Source organism: Zeugodacus cucurbitae, chromosome 6, assembly GCF_028554725.1.
Source record: "Zeugodacus cucurbitae isolate PBARC_wt_2022May chromosome 6, idZeuCucr1.2, whole genome shotgun sequence".
NCBI lineage: Eukaryota > Metazoa > Arthropoda > Insecta > Diptera > Tephritidae > Zeugodacus > Zeugodacus cucurbitae.
Window position 1 is genome coordinate 35,826,517 of NC_071671.1, and position 17,488 is coordinate 35,844,004.

Here is a 17,488-nt window from a genome sequence, read left to right on the forward strand (position 1 = left end):
TAACTTATAAAAAGTAAAGTTTAGAAAAATTACCATAATACTTTTTTATTCAAGTTTTTTTTTAAAAGACCCAAATTGTCAAATATGCCCCTTATACGGGGTACGTTTGACTTTATAAGGGGAACATTGGACACGTAAATTTTGAGTAGAATTTCTCCAGTTAAACAGCAAACTTCTTCAAAATTTTTGTTTTTATTGATCTCTAAATGTAAAAAGAAGATTTCTTGCTGTATTTACCAAAATTAACCAAAACGTAGTGTCCAACTTTTAACTCTTCGTCATCACTTAATTTATAATTTGAAGAATCTTCATGTTCTTCTTCATTAAAAATACTATCGTCAGACGGCGTGCAATCTATAAATTCAGAGTTTTTCTTGAAATTTTTATTTTGAAACAGACGTCGTCCACGACGGTTTTCTTTTTTAGTAACTTTTGCTATTTGTCGTGTTTTTTGTCAGTATTCGTGATGTTCCACTTCTGTTTGATGCTTCTTTTGGACACAAACGTGGTATTGGTCTCAAAGCATCTGGAGTGAAGTTCTTAAGTTTGTTTTTATCTTGCTTACTTACTGATGCGGTTGGTGGTGTGTTAGTGTCATCCTGAGCCTCAGGTAAAGCATCATTTTCTGTAGATATCTCCAATAAAAAGTCTTCGTCTGCAAAAATCTGTGTGTTGAGTGGGTAGATACCACTAGATTCAAAGCTCTTTAAAATATTGCGGACGAAAATGCCATTTGGAAAGGTTGATTAGTTAATTCGGCCACATCATACATTGTTATTTTTATGCCAGGATTTCTTCCAAGAAAATCATGTTGCCGTTGACATACATAAGTCAAATCTGCCCCATTGTAAATTGTCAAATGCGCCCCACACTGACTTCAGCAGATTTTGTTTGCATATTTATTTCACCACTTTAATAATAATAAATTCGCTTTTTCGTACTTGAGTAATATCAATTCCTCTTATCGAATGCAATATCAAATATTAAACTATCACTATTTAACACTTCTAAAACGCTTAGGTAAGTTTTGCTAAAAATTACAGCCAAACTTGCAAAAATCATAAATTACGTCTTACTTTATATCGCGTAATAATAAAAATGTCAAACTACATGACGTTCCGCTATCTCATATGAGGTTGTGTTCACTCTTAAACCTTTTTTTTTTAATAAAGTTAAGGTAGATTAAAAATATATCTACATATGTTTTACACTCTCTTAAAAGTGTAAGCAACGAGTTTGAAATAAATATTAGTAAATTTCTTGTTGCACGAATTCTTTGTCCCTTAACACTTACTAAATTTGTTCGATACTAAAAATATTTCCATCACCAACTTCCAAAAGCTCCGTAAAGATAGAAAGTGCTCTATGCACATCTTCCCTACGTGGTTCTTGAGTAACTCCTTTAACTTCACTATCTGAATATAATGAATGTAAGGTATATAATACGCTGGCTGGGTCATGTTGTTCGAATGGATGAAAGTGCCCCAGCTCTGAAAGTTTTCGATGCAGTACCCGCTGGTGGAAGCCGAGGAAGAGGGAGACCTCCACTCCGTTGGAAGGACCAGGTGGAGAAGGACCTGTCTTCACTTGGTATTACCAATTGGCGCCAAACCGCCAAAAGGAGAGATGCGTGGCGCACTGTTGTGGACTCGGCTATAACCGCGTAAGCGGTTTCTACGCCAGTTAAGAAGAAGAAGAAGGTATATAATGAATTATTTAATTTTTGTCTAATTCGTCGAAACATTCATCCTGTTCAAAAATTGCGATCTGTTGTGATTTTTGTTGGTAAAAAAATAATTTTCCTATGGTATCAATAATGTTAGTGTTTGAAAAATCTTGCTTATAACCATTTTTTTCTTATAAGCTTATTTATACTCACGCAAAATGTTGCACAGAGAAATGTTGTTGAGAGATTAATAGATTTGTTCACATAACGGTTATTTGTAACACCTAAAGAAAAACGCGTTAGATACGACTACAAAATGGCGATAACCTAAAAGCTATAAAGTCACATATAAAGTAATGAATGCAATTTGGCACAGAGGATATCATTAGGAAGGGCCATATTTGGATTCTATTTTGTGGGAAAGTGAAAGCATTATCAGTGTCGAAATGGTGAAAATCGGTATACATATCCATAAATAAATGATAAAGTGAGTTTGAAAAGTCGTATCAAACTTCCGATGGACCTTATATTAATTATCATGGACTATCATAATTTTTAATAAATATAGATAGATTTAAAATAATCTCTCGGCTAGTTTCTAATTAGCTATAAATCGAATGATGTCTAAAAATAGAAAAGTTTGCGTATACAAATGGACGTATGTATATATGTATGAATATTGGTTCTTGAATTGATGAATACATTTAGTACTGTGTCAATTTTGAATATTTTAACATAAAAATAATACTAACATTGAACTTATACAGGATATATAACATATATAATGTGTTTGTTTTTTTTTAACAACATGTTCTTCCTCCATTTTACAACCCTTTCGCAAAAGTTTTGATTTTTTATAAATTTCTTCAAACGATTATTTTGTCAAAGAAAATGACTTTCCTCTTATCTCGACTATTTACGATTGTGTTAATGTTCCAATCGAAAGCACTTTGTGAGTTTAGTCCTTTTTTTAAATAAAATTCCGGTTTCAAACAATATAGAGCATTTATGTAATGAAAGCCTTTCTCATCGAATTCATTCGAAAGCGTCTTAAGACTTTGTAGATAAAGAGGTACCCCAGAACTCCGATCGAGATGTAGCAAAAGTGTAAGCACCAAGGAAATCGAGTATATATGTGCATTATACTACAGTATACTCTCGAAAAGTAAATCGATTGGTATTTTGGGTAAATTACTTTTTCGAATAATTTACTTTTCCAAATATATACATAAATTATCTGTTTTTATAATATTAAATGCATTTTTAAACTTAAAAAATCCATTCATTTATTTGTTTCAATAAAACATATGGATTTACATGAAAAACAAATTTACATTTACATACATACATATGTATTTACTATGAAGAGAAAAAATCTTGAATATTCTTTTGTTTTTTTTTTCTTTTGCAATATATTTTCTGACCATTTTTGTACGACAATTCAAAAAGTCTGACACCTGATTTGCATCGTTTTCATTTTTAAACCAGTGGATCAAGTAGGAGAGTTTATTTACTAAAAAGACGCGATAAACAAGAAAGTAAGTGTTTTTACAACATCGTAAAAAACGCTGCTTGCTTCGTTTCGAATTTTTTATCACACCCTCTGAAAAGTAAATTAAAAAATTTACTTTTTCGAGGTGGATGTGTAATCTTAAAGGTGATTAACTTTTCCGCGATTATTTACTTTCTGAGAATTTACTTTTCGAGAGTATACTGTATATACATATCCATATATATATTATAGCATGTATGTATTATGTATTATATGATTATGTTGAATGACAGTTTCGTAAAGGACTGGGGAATTTTTTAGTGCAGTCCTCAACTCCCTATTCCACGATGGCCGCTATGTTTGTATGTACATGTCTATATATATATGTATGTAGATTTTTAATAATTTCATCCTTTGTTGTTTTTTTAAGTTCTTTAAAGAAGATTTGTATTCGAATGGGTGCAAATCAATATTTTAGTATGAATTCAATATATGGTCATTTTAACAATATAAATTCGATACTTTATTTTCAACGTTGTTTTCAACGATCAAATGATGAAATAAAAAATTCGTTCCATTCAAATGAAGTAGGAAATACTAAGAAAGCATGGCGAACCTACTGATTTTTACATCCATGAAAGTATTTATATCCATATGTACTTATATGTGTACATATATCTCTAAGAAAACCGGTATGAATAAATACAAAATTTTATATGTAGCAATATACGCAAGCTTCTGCATTGACTTTGATTGCAGTTTGTGTATGTTTCGATCACTTTTTCGCTTTTTTATATGTACATATTTATTTCTTCCTTTCATTCGCCAAAGTAGTCATCGTCAATCGCACAAGAGCTTCAACACGGGCGAACGACGATTGTGATGTCAGTACCTTTTGGCAAGCTTCAGCATTACGAGTATAGGCGGCAACAACAATTGTTATGGGAACGCATGAACCCCATAGGGGCAGTGGATGTGGAATCAGAAATGGCAGCAGTGGCGAAACCGACATTGTAAAAAAATCGCAAAAAGCAACAAAATGCTGAAAAATTAAGAGAAATAAAAAAATTAAATATAGCTACATGTATAAGTACCTACATAGGTAAATGCACAAGTGCAAATAAAAATAAGTGGGTGAGTATTCAGCAGCCAACAACGCCGATAACAACGCAAATAACAGAAACAGTACAACGTCTATATGTCTCCTCTTTGCTATGTCAAAGAAATGATGCCACCACAATCACCGGTGGCAATGGTGCCGCAGCAGTTGCTGCTGCTGCATAATTCATACCTATGCTGCTTCTGCCCACAACCTGCTACCTTCTGTTTGCTACCAAACATCTTAGGCCGATTGTGATTACTGGGGTTGCAATGTTTTGCACATCCATATACATTTCTATATGCATATATACATATGCACGCACTTATACACCCATGTAGATGTAAGCCCCAATACATTCATTTGTGTGTTCAATTCAATTCAGTCATAGTCGTTCACACCAACAGGAATGAGTAGATGCAGACGAGTCTAAACTTTAGCCGCCTTTCGTTGGCAATAATACGTTGAATGAGTGAACTTGCTCAACCTTACTGGCACTCAGCACATTCGACAGAACGAACACCACGCCTCCCTAATATCAAAAGCGATAAACGCACATATCGATTCACAATTAATGTGAACACTCAAGCAAACCAGTGACTTAATATGGCATGCTTTATAACCTTCTGTGCAGTTTGCAAAAATTAATTTCCTCCCTTAAGAACCGCAGTACCATACGTGCAAGCAAGATAGATCTATAGCATTTAAGGTCTATAGTATAAAAGCAGCCATAAGTAGTGATACAATATTACCAATCGTTTGCGATTCCAAAAATAAAGGACGTCTATATGTCTGCACTGTGTGTGCGAATGCTATAGCTATCTTTTGGCCAGTCTGAGCTGAAATTGGTTTCACTCATTGCATAGCTGGTCACTGCCAGAAAACAGAAAAAGTGCCGCACAAGCATTAGTCGTCTCACATTCGAAGAACGGTGAACTAGAGGAATTTTATGTAGTGTTGCGCGCATGACTCAACAATGGAATTGAGTTCGAAATTGTGAATGTGCTCTCCGTACCGTGTTTTGAATAGCCCCGACTAACGAGCGCAACGCACCGCAGAAACGATCGAATCACGGTAGTCAAACATAACGTCCCAAAACCACTCACGACAAATCAGTTTCAAACGTCCAGCTTGGGTCGCCAGTGTATTTTGAAACCATTGAAACGGTTTGAGCGTAAAAGAAACCGGCCGTGGGTGTGTGATCGGCTACGTGTGTCTGTGCGTTGATTAATATATTAAAAAAATAATTCCCGCCGCAATCTATCCAAAATATTATATGCACATACGTAAATACAAACAAAATAATTAGTGGAAACAAATAAATTATTAACAAAATAATGAAGTGTACATACATATATGTATATGAATATAAAGCATATGCGCTAATCATTATAGACATGCATTAGTAATGCTTATAGTGACTACACCATTCTGTCCCGATTATTTCGAATATTTTAACTTCAAAAGGTGAGCCGGAATGCTAATGTGTGCCGTTTTGAGAGTGGAAAACATACAATTATAAAAAATGATGGTAGTGCCTACTTGTATGTGGTTTAATAACGATAAAAAGCAATGAAATTCGAATTTATAGATTTTTCTAAAGTATATGTGTTTATTGTTAACTAAAAAGTTGAAATGACGAAAGTCACATCTTACTTATTTAGCATAGATATGTACATACATATATGCATACATAAATATAAAAATGACATTTTATCACTGATTAAAATCTTATTTGAAAAATACAACCAGTCGGCAGGGTCTACCTTTAGCTAATGTTATAGTAGTCAGCATCTGCCATTGAAAAATCCAATTTAAATCGACGCTACCGCGGTTGTTGTTATTGGTGTTGAGTGAAATCCGCGCACGGTTCGAGCGAAGGCGCCCAGGACGGTCTAGTCATAAATTAATATGTACCTTAAATGAATTTTAAGCTGACAGTAACGCTTACATTTAGACACTTAGGTTCGTGTAGCCCGCCTGGAAGTGCCATGGTTCTGCTTGCCTAACGCACCTACATACATACATATATACGTAATTATTCTTAAGTGAGATGTGACACCAGACTCATATACTCATTGCTATTTGCAAAAAAAATCAATTATTAAAATAGTTAATGTGGTTAAAGGAACCCAAGGAGAACTTTAATTCAATATTAACAATACGTATGTATGTACATATGTATGTGTTTGTTTGTTTATAAAAATAAACCAATTTGAATGGCAAGAATTCCAAACAGTAGGTGCATAATTAAATAAGAGGATTAAAAAGAATATTCGCTTTGTGACATGAGTTAAATAAATCAAACCGTTTGTTCGTCGTTAATTTCAACATGTAAAGAATTCGCAAGAGTGCTCTAACTCAGTTATTTAATAGAGTTATTCTTAAATTTTTTGTCTGCATTATATTTATTAATATATATCAGGGGACCACTTAAAAACCCAGCTACAAAGGTATAAAAACGTGGATAAACTGGGCCAGAAGAAGTGTTTCGTACAGTGAGACGACGCCGCAAGTCAAAGTGTTTGAAAGTGAAATTTGTTACTTTGAAAAACTACATACATAAATCGAATATACTCACAATATATTGATGGTTAAAAAGCCTGGATGAATGAAACAGCGTTTTGGGTATCTGAAAAATCAGTTCCACAATTTACCAGAGGTGTCAGCTGTCACATCTCGAAATTTTACGTGGATTCAGTTGTAGTGGAAAAATCACACTTTAGTACGAGAATTATTTTTGTGGTTCTGTTGAAAAGACGAGCATTAACTCAGTTATTAAGCATACTTGACAGCAAACCTTGAGATATTCCAAAAGACGCACATGGGCGTCTGCACCGAAGAGCGCCCTGTGATGCATTGGGTAAGTTTGTTAGATAACTATTTCGGTAGAGTTTGAAACTTTTGAAAAAAAAATGGCACAAAAATGGCAGTAGTTTATATATTTAGTAAAATTAAAAAGGAGATTTTGTGCTTCCATTCCATTTTATTTATGACCACTTTATTATATAATTAATAATGTTATATTAATAAAACTTTTTAAGAACCTTAAGATAGAGTAAAGGGATGTAATTTAATACATAACAAAAATATTTTCGGTTAAGTTATATAATTTCATTGAGATTTTTTCAAAACAAGTTATCAATTTGATGGGCTCATACACACACTCACATAAATATACATACGGTAACGATTTTTGCCAAATTTTAAAACAAATTAATAAAAACTTTACTTTAGATTTCAATTTGTTCAAATTAATTTATTAAGCGTTTTAACGTTTTATCTTTGAATAAATTAGTTTGAACAAACCACTACTACTGAATCGTTACCGTATGTTTACTTCTGTGTGTGAGTGTATGTTACCTGATATTTTTACTGATTGTTAACCTGCCCCAAACATCATCAAATGTTCATGCCGCGTAAGTTTTGTTATCGAGACTTTTCAACATTCAAAAGTTTATGTTGTTTACCAGCAATCCACAAGTACTCCATGAGTCACCATTGCATCCCGAAAAAATTACGGTTTGATGTGGTTTATGGGCCGGCGGCATCATTGGACTGTACTTCTTCCGTGATGATCAAGACCGGCACTTTACTGTGAATTGGAATCGCTACCGCTCAATGATATATAACCAAATATTTCTGGTCCGAATTTGATGATATGGACTTGGGCAATATGAGGTTCAAACAGGACGGCGCCACAAGCCACACACAAATGTCATAATCGATTTATTGAAAACCAAGTTTGGCGAACGTGTTATCTCACGAAATGGCCCAGTCAATTGGCCGCTTCGCCGTGCGATTTAGACTATTTCTTGTGGGGCTACTTCAAGTCTATGGTCTATGCCAACAAGCCAGCGACGATTGATGAACATCGTACGATTATCGAACATGAAGTTGCAGCGGTATCGGTCGATTTATGCTTGAAAACCGTCGAAAATTGAGTTCACCGTCTGGACTTCTGCAAGCGTGCCAGACATAATGACAATATACGAATGCACTTTCACAAGGAATAAAGAATTTCATTGACCATTTTTGTTTTAGTTAAAAAACTTTTGTAGTGCTCTCATTGAAAACCCCTTTATAATCACACATTGCTACCCTTATTCACACTCAAAAACCAGTGTTTATTCTCTGATTCCAGAAATTCTTTTAAATACGTCCATATACATATATAATACATACATATATATTTATAATAAACCTAATGTTTATCATAAGTATTGGGTGGAATAAGATGCTGACTGTTTATTGGCAGAATATATATATATATATATACATATATATATATCGTCTAGACTAGGCTTATCGGCTTCTTTACTAATTTAAAGAAAGTGAAAACACGTCAGATTCATTAGTAGATATTACAGCTATTTCGAAAAGTACGTTCTCTCTCTGTGGGTGTGTCTAATTTTGGTAATTTAAGCTTAAACACTTTAAATAATGGGTGGACAAATATTGCAAAATTTTAATTTATAAACTCAAAACACCTTTTTTGTATGTTTAGTTGAGCTCTACTCCTCTTTTGGAGTGCTAAGAAACAACCATTATTAGAAAATAACTTTTTTATGCTGATCTCAACTGAGATTGTACCCTGCTGCCGCGTAGTCATGGTGATGACCACTACACTACGGTTGTTACCAATAAGATCATTGAAATAACATATTGGTAGAAGAAAGGACAGTTTTGATGCTTGATTTTATGTTAAAATTGTATGATCAAAAGCTTAAGTGGCGTTCTGGTTACGAAGTTCGAAGAAAATATTCGACAATTTCAACAACAGTGCAGAGAGCGTAAAACCAGTCATAAACAATCTTGGTCTGAACGAGTGTACCGCTTCTAGAAGTACATACATCGAATATAATAAAATTTCAACCGCTCAGTAGAGAAGCAATAGATATGATTTAATTCAAAGATGATTAATTTTATGTTATATAAATTAACATCTTCATTGGTTACATATGATTATTATTAACGTTTATATAAATTAAAAAACTGGGTACAAAATTGGACATAACTCTCAAAATTTCAGTTTCCAATATTTTATACTTATATTTCTATAACAAAATCACATATTTTGCACAGAAACAATATTTCTCGAAGGCAAAATGCCCAGCTAAGCATGGCCTTTCCCATTTATAAACCAAATTGCATTTTGTGTTTATTAATTTTCCGTTATCTCGCGCTAAGGTTAAATGTTATCATTATAAACTAAAGAATGAGTATTTTGCTGATAAGTCGCTTACAGCTCGCTTCTTCCAGTACGTACGGTACATATAAAGAAGAGTATGATGTACTCATTAGAACGATCGATCATCGTTTGGGTCTTCCTCTCGCTGCATATCCATTTGGGATACTATGCTTTCATGTTCCATTTTATGCGTGGAAAAAGGGGAAAATATTACAGCTGCCAAAAATGTAAATTTGTATTAGTTATTGTGTCTGCCACATTTTGAATTACTCACTCCGTGCATTTATGCAGTTGAATCAGACGCTTATCAGAACCTAATGCCACTGTTATTTGGATGTGATTTATATAAAGACACAAAAATCCATCTTCACTCAAACGGTGAGTTGAAATACTCTCTCCTCAGATTGCGATGCGTTTAATATATATAATTATAACAGTCTGATTTGAACATTTCCGAAAGTCTCTAAGCTAGTGAATTTAATGGGGGTTTAAAGCAAATAAATTCTGTCAAATAAGTACCCGGAAATTCTTATTTTAAATTTACCCGCTGAGAATATTTCAAAAAAAATAAAAAATTCCCAGGTTGGCGCAACTGTCAGCCACTATTCAATTTTTATTGTTATGTGTCATTTAGTTTGTTTACGGCGTCAATAGGAGAAAGTCAACCTTTTGTGTTAAATTTTGTGTTTCAAACGAAATTTCTTGTGCCAAAACGTCGGATTTGGTGATTCAACCATGTCGAAAACTCAAGTTTACGATCGGTATAAATCGTTCAAAAAGGGGCGAGAAAAAATGAACGATTTGCCACGTTCAGGACGGCCTTCGACCTCTTCAACTGAAGAAAACGTCGACAAAATAAAGGAAATGGTGCTCGAAAATCGTCATTATAGTTTGCGAGAGAAAGCCCCATGAGACATGCCTCAATTGTATGAGACCACTCGTCATATTTTGGTTGATGTTTTGGGTATGCGGATAGTCGCAGTGCGATTGGTGCCAAAAGATCTGAATTTTCTTCAAAAAGTGAATGATGGCTGAAGACATGCTTGAACGGTAAATTCCGATCCTACGTTCATCGAACGCATCATAACTGGTGACGAGACATGGGTTTTCGAGTACGACATACTCCATAGTAAAAATCGCAACGCACACAAAAGGTTGACTTGTACCTAATGACGCCGAAAACAAACTAAATGACACATAGCAATAAAAATTGACAGAATAGTGGCTGACAGTTGTGCCAACCTGGGAAGGGGAACATTTTTTTTTTAAATATTCTCAGCGGGAAAATTTAAAATGAGAATTTCCTGGTACTTTGAAATTATCCATAGGTTTAGGTTGTGAAGAAGAAGCTTTAAAAACTCTTGTAGCAGCCAACACTTTTTTTAAACTAGTTACATACAAATACATTGATGTCACTCTAATAATATATAAACTAAAACAAGTAAGGAAGGGTTAAGTTCGGATTTTACTGAACATTTTATACTCTCATAATTTATTTATTTAATTTTATTAATATATCAAACAATTTGACTCACAAACTCGGCATATATATGGTATAAAGTCCATTGCAAGAAACCCCTAATGTTAGATATATGGGATCCAGGGGAAGTTATGAACCGCTTTCATACATTTTTGGCACGGAGACATATTATTAGAAGAAACATATTCCCTCTAAATTTATTCAAAATTTCTGAGAGATTTACCTATATTTTCGGTACAAAATTTGTTTAAAGCACTGAGGTCCTAATATTCGGTATATAGGGTCTTGAAAACTTATGGACCGATTTCGGCGACTTTTAGAAGAGCGATGCCACTCTTTAAATTTTTGAAAAGTTCTGTTCCGATATCTTGACTAGTGCTCACTTTATATGTATGTACATATATTGTAAAGTAAACGATTCAGATCGACTTCAAAGTTCTGGCATATGGGAAGTAGGCGTATCATTGGGAAGCTAGGAAGATATTATGAACCGAATTTCATTGATCGAGATATGGTTTTTGACCCATAAGTGGGCGGAACCACGCCCATTTAAAATTGTGTATACCATTTTAAGTGCAGGTGGTTTTCCTTACTGAATTAAAACATTTTTAGTAGTTTTCAACATAACCTTCGAATGGGAGATGGGCGTGGTTATAATCCGATTTCCTTAGTTTTTTGACTGTATATGTAAGGTAGTACCAAAAAGAAACGACTCTAGAAAGTTTCCGTGATATAGTTAGTAGCTTACGAGGTATGTACAAAAAACTTAATAGGTGGCGGGGCCACGCCCACTTCCATTGCATCCACATATGCCCCTTCATAGTGCGATCCTTCGTACCTTATTTTATTTCCATAGCTTAATTTATGGCTTAGTTATAGCTCTTTATATGTTTTCGGGTATTGCCATTTTATGGGCGTGGCAGTGGTCCAAATACGCCCATATTCGAACTCAACCTTCTTATGGTGACGAGAAATACGTCTACCAAGTCATCATCAATATATCTAAATTTTTACTCAAGTTACAGCTTGCACGGACGGACGGACAGACATCCGAATTTGCTCGTTACCCTGATCATTTTGGTATATATAACCCTATATCTAACTCGTTTAGTTTTAGGACTTACAACCAATCGTTGTGTGACCATAATACTCTCTTTAGCAACTTTGAGAGTATAAAAATCATCTCGATCCAGTAAATCAGGTTAATATATCCTTTCACCCATTCCAATTTCGTGAAAAAGTGGTGATATTATGGAAAAGAAAAATCGGCATTTTATTTAATTAATTCATACTTGAAAATCAAGTCACCCACGAAATAATCTATAAACATTTTTTAAAATATGATTTTGGTAAACATATACTGAGTATTTAACTAAGCCAAAAATTTATCTATAGCATGAAGGGAATGTCTAAGTTCGGGTGTAACCGAACATTTTATACTCTCGAAATTTATTTACATATTTATTTAATTTTATTAAGATAACACACAATTTGTCCCATTCCTATATTTATTTATTTAATTGTATTAAGATAACACACAATTTGTCCCATACTTCTATTTGGCATAAAGTCCTCTAGAATAACTAAATTATTATATGTAATAGATGGGGGTTGGAGCAATTGTTGGATAGATTTCACTCATTTTCCCACTAAGCTACATTATATATGTATGTATATGATTTCACGCTCATTTCATTTTGCTAAGATATCTCATATATTAAGACTTATAGTCCGTCCATCCGTCTACCATCTTTTCGATCGGGTGATCCAAGTAGTCTATTTTTGTTCGCAGCAACTCGGACTGACGTATGGAACGACTTGGCGCATTTTACATCGAAATCTTATTTTGAAAGCGTACAAAATATAGCTTGTGTAAGAACGTGCAAGAAAATCGTTTGATATTCCCAAGCGGCTTCGCGCTATGGGCTATGGGAAAAGTTCTAAGAAGATCCGGCGTTTACGCGCCAAATTCTGTTCAACGATGAGGCCCATTTCTGGCTCAATGGGTATGTAAACAAGCAAAATTTACGCATTTGGGACGAAGAGCAATCCGAAGAGATTCCAGAATTGCCAGTTCATTCAGAAAAAACAACAGTTTGGTGTGGTTTGTGGGCGCGTGGAATAATCGGTCCATATTTCTTCAGAAATGATGCCAGTGAGAACGTAATCGTCAATGGCGACTGTTAACGCGCCATGATAACCGACTATTTGATGCCCGAAATTGAAGCTCGTGATCTCTGCGCGACTTCCCACACAAGACATCAATCAATGAATTTATTGGGAGAACACTTCGGGTAGCAGATCATTTCACATTTCACGTTTTGGGCCGGCCGATTGGCAACCAAGATCACACTGTTAGACTATCTCCTGTGGGGATATGTAAAGTATAAAGTCTATGCGGACAATCCCGCTTCAATTCATGCCTTGGAGCAAAACATCACGCATGTCATTGGCCATTTACCAGTCGAAATGATCGAACGAGTCATCGAAAATTGGACTCAACGGATGGACCATCTGACCATTTGAAAAAGGCAATATTTAAAAATAAATGCCAAAGGACTTAGTTATAGCTTTTACGTTGACATCTATTTGTGGACATGGTAATTGTCCGATTTCGCCACAACCCTTCTCAGAGTGCCAAGTTTCATCAAAATATCTCAATTTTGATTTAAGTTATCATTTACTCGAACAGTTGGAAAGACAGACGTACAGACAAACATCTGGCTTTCAACTCGTCTTTTGTTTCTGCTTATTTTGATAACTCTATACACTGCGCGTCATCAGAACAGCGATAGATAGATAACTCATTTAGTTTTAGGAGTTACAAACTGTTGTGTGAATAAAGAGTTGTACTGAGGATCATAGTGCGGAGGGGATGTGGCTCCATATAAAGGTCTCGTTGGAAGTTATTAAAAGTAGTTCAAATTATTATTGAAGAAGTCTAAATTATACAATAAATTGTTCAGAACCAATTCACTCAAATTGGTACAAAAAAGGGTCCGGGTTAGGATGGGATTTCCAGTCAAAAAACATATATCCAAATCTTACCATTACTCTCGACGGAATCATACGATACGTTCCGTAGGTAACGTCCAAAAAATATTTAGTCAAGAAATCACAAAACTGTCCAAACTTTTTTTAATGTACAAAAGTCATATAGCACTCGATGGCACCTATTCAACGCGAGATACAGAATTTATTGAAAAACAAAGTATTTATTTTTTGTTAGGCCTTATATAAGGTATAAATTTTGCAGAAAGTTCGAAGTCACTATAATGAAGTTAATTTAAATTTATTTCATTCGATTGCATTTACTTTTGATACTAGGCTCTCTATAAATTAAGTCACGAAGATATGTGCAATAGAAGAGGTATATGGGAAATAGGTATATTTATAATAACGCAATTCATATCTCTATTACTTTAAAGTTTTAATTACAATCTTTGTAGGAAAACAATTATTATACTTAAAAATACCAAACGATAAGCTTAAGCTTTCCAAAAGATATATCACACATAGAAATGCAAATTACACGTCCATGCAACTTGTTTATATATTGTTCAATATGTTTGAGTTTACTTGTTGAAATGTTCCATATTCTAGAACATGCGTATGTATATATGTACATAAGAATATTTAAATTTAATATATTTATGTAGCAATGATTATATAAATAGCATAATTTTTACCATAAATATCGAGTAACAAACTGTAAATATTAAAACATTTGCACAACTTGCAGCAGAAAGCGATTATTACTAAAATTGAAAACTATTAAAATATATATATATAATTAAATATATCTAAAAGATATGAACGAGGGAACGGAATAATTTCCTGTTGTATGTGTATCCGTCCTGTCTGTAACATTGCTCATATTGATTAATGACATGTTTAATCCACGGATCACCCAAGGGGAGAGCTTCCTTATACTCTATAAGTACTCTTAACATATTTTTATATCTTTAGAGTATCATAGATATCAATCTAAATCACCTTTTCTTGTTTTTTTTTTAGTTTTCCGTCCGTAGTAGCCTCTTTTTGACGTCCTCAGGGTTCATCTCAGTTCTCTTTTGGTCTGTCGCACTACCTACTTTATACTGAATATGTTAGTCAATGTGGGAGTTACTTTAATCAAATTGATTGAGAATGTTTTCGAAGCGTATTATAATTTTATGCCAAAAATTTGAGCATCTTATTTTTAAGCATCGATTGGGGAATCAGACTACATGTTCTCCTAACATCTTCATACCCAATATAAAAATCATAAAATTGATAAGAAAAATTTTATATTTAAATTTCATAGCACATTGACCATAATCAATATTTGTAGCCATTTCTTTTCCTACTGCATCGATAAGTGTGTGTGGCGTTTCTATTCCATCATTTGTGAATTCTGAGGACAACAGCTTATTGTTTATGTTTGATGTTGCTAAAACAGTTGCATTAATAATTATATTATCATATCGATTTTATTCTGTAATAAATAATATTGTGGCTACTGATAAACTTCTTCACATTTAAAGTTACTTGTAATGTGAGACCCTCAGTACAGGTATTAACCAATATAACATATATCGCAAAGTCAATTAAATATAGTATTTTTGTTACGGTCAATTGGCTAGTATGGCACATATTACGAGGGATTATGGCAAAATTGTATACATATGTATATGCTTGTATCTGGTCTGTATCATAAGATTCTAAACCGTGTTGATTTAACCGATTTCTGAGCAACATTGCTGTCCATCTCCGTGATTTGTAACATAGAATCTAAGTCCAGAGCAATATAACTGCTTTTATTGTTAGCTGAGCTGTTTTATCAATCGGAAAACTAACAACTTTTCAGTAATTTGGAAATTCATAAATAGCCCACAAAGACAAAACTGTCTTAACTGCTAAAAAATTAAATTTGCCGTACTAGACTCGCTTATGCAAATCATACATATGGGCATTTCCGCCATGTCGAACGCGACAATCGTACACCTTTTAACTAAAATAAAATATGAACTAAAATGTTTTTTAATTTTGACAGTAGGATTTTTTAATAGCTCTTCATTAGCCCTACATTTAGTGTTAAGGTTGATTTTGGAACGGTTTTCATTTTTAAGATAATTGCAAAAAACCAAGGCATTCGCACGGGACAAAAAATGAAAGTCGTTTTTGGGGACAACGATTCAAACGGCGATTTCAGCGAATTGTGAGGCAATATTCAAATGTTTTTGATTGTAAAATGTTGCGCATTGATGGCCTTTAAAGATGATATGAATTTCATCGAAAAATAATTTATAGTTTTTTTTTAATTAATTATTAATCACATTCGCACGGGACATTTTTTTCCATCATAATATTTATGTTGATTTTGTTGTTATAATACGTAATTATTTAACAACAAGTCCAATAAAATTGCTTAAAAAGTAGTAAATGTATTATTGATTTATTTTAACCAATATCCAAAGAGAAACACAACAAAAAGTCTATAGTATGAAATGAAAATAGTATTATGAATGTAAAATACAGTTTTTTAAGAAAATGTTGTCCTCGGGAATAAACATTTTTCGTTATTTCGTTATCTGCTAGACTTTTCGTTTGATAACTGCTCCCACTCCATCGACGGCTCCTTGCAAAAAAATTATATTCTAATGAAGACTATTTTAATTATTTTATAAAATCAATCAGGCTTGATAATATAAATTTGATTTTAAACTGAGAGCAGTTACATTAAAAAAAAAATATTTTAGAAAAGCAACTAAATGATTTCTTAATTTTAGTTAAGAGATTTATCAAGAAAATAATATGTCGTGCGTTAACTTGTCACTTTTAAAGGCAAACGATTTTCTTCTGACAACATTGTTAAAATGAGCACTCTTATTTTGATTTGTAAGCCTATAATTTTCACCAAAATTTATTTAAATAGCTAGTTAGTGGAATTTAAAGTGCGGTTTTTGCTCATATGTAAATAATTAATGTAAATGTATATATTTACATACTTAAGTCAATTTTATAAAACAAAACAAAAATTTTCAAATTTAAAATTCCACTCCTACGATGTCGCACGGGACCAATTTTAAGTAGTTACCAAAACCACAAATCTTCTGATTTTTGAACAAGGTTTTTTTTATTTTAATTGTATAAAAATTTACTGTTTATACCCAAAATTTGGCGAGCTTGCTGCTTTTATTTGCGATGCAGTGGGAACAAGTGTTGTTTTTTGATGTCGCACGGGACATTAAAATATAGAATAATAAGAGAGCAAAAACTTACAGTTATTTGCAATCGCATGGTTTCTTATGAATTTTATTTTGCTCTTTGTACCGTTATAAAGGTTTTACACAAAGCAAAAAATTATACATGATATGTTTCTTTAACAATTTTGACGAAAAAACAAATGCAGTAGAAAAATCGAAATGAGAAAAGTAGCTCCTATGCGACTTGGCTTTCGTATATCTCGTAATTGGTTATGAATTAATTTTAAATTAATTTAATATAAATAAATTTAAATATTCTCCTATGAAAATATGCAAAAACTTTGTAATTCTAATAATGTTTAATATTTTGTC

At 33.3% G+C, this 17,488-nt stretch overlaps 1 protein-coding gene across 10 annotated transcripts in view; it reads left to right on the forward strand.

Annotated features, from left to right (window-relative positions):
* LOC105218986 (protein apterous) overlaps nt 1–17,488 on the forward strand; it is a 75,176-nt gene that overhangs the window by 19,687 nt on the left and 38,001 nt on the right. For 2 of the 10 annotated variants that reach the window (XM_054235148.1, XM_054235144.1), the window contains exons 2-3: nt 3,993–4,292; nt 6,683–7,120. The exons of 2 other annotated variants lie outside the window; for them this stretch is intronic. In XM_054235148.1, coding sequence (XP_054091123.1) covers nt 7,082–7,120 — 39 coding nt within the window. In that variant the 5' untranslated portion in view covers nt 3,993–4,292; nt 6,683–7,081. Of the gene's footprint in view, nt 1–3,989; nt 4,293–4,316; nt 5,725–6,682; nt 7,121–17,488 lie in introns of those variants that run through there. 6 more of the 10 variants (XM_054235145.1, XM_054235146.1, XM_011194890.3 and 3 more) reach the window with 6 other exon arrangements.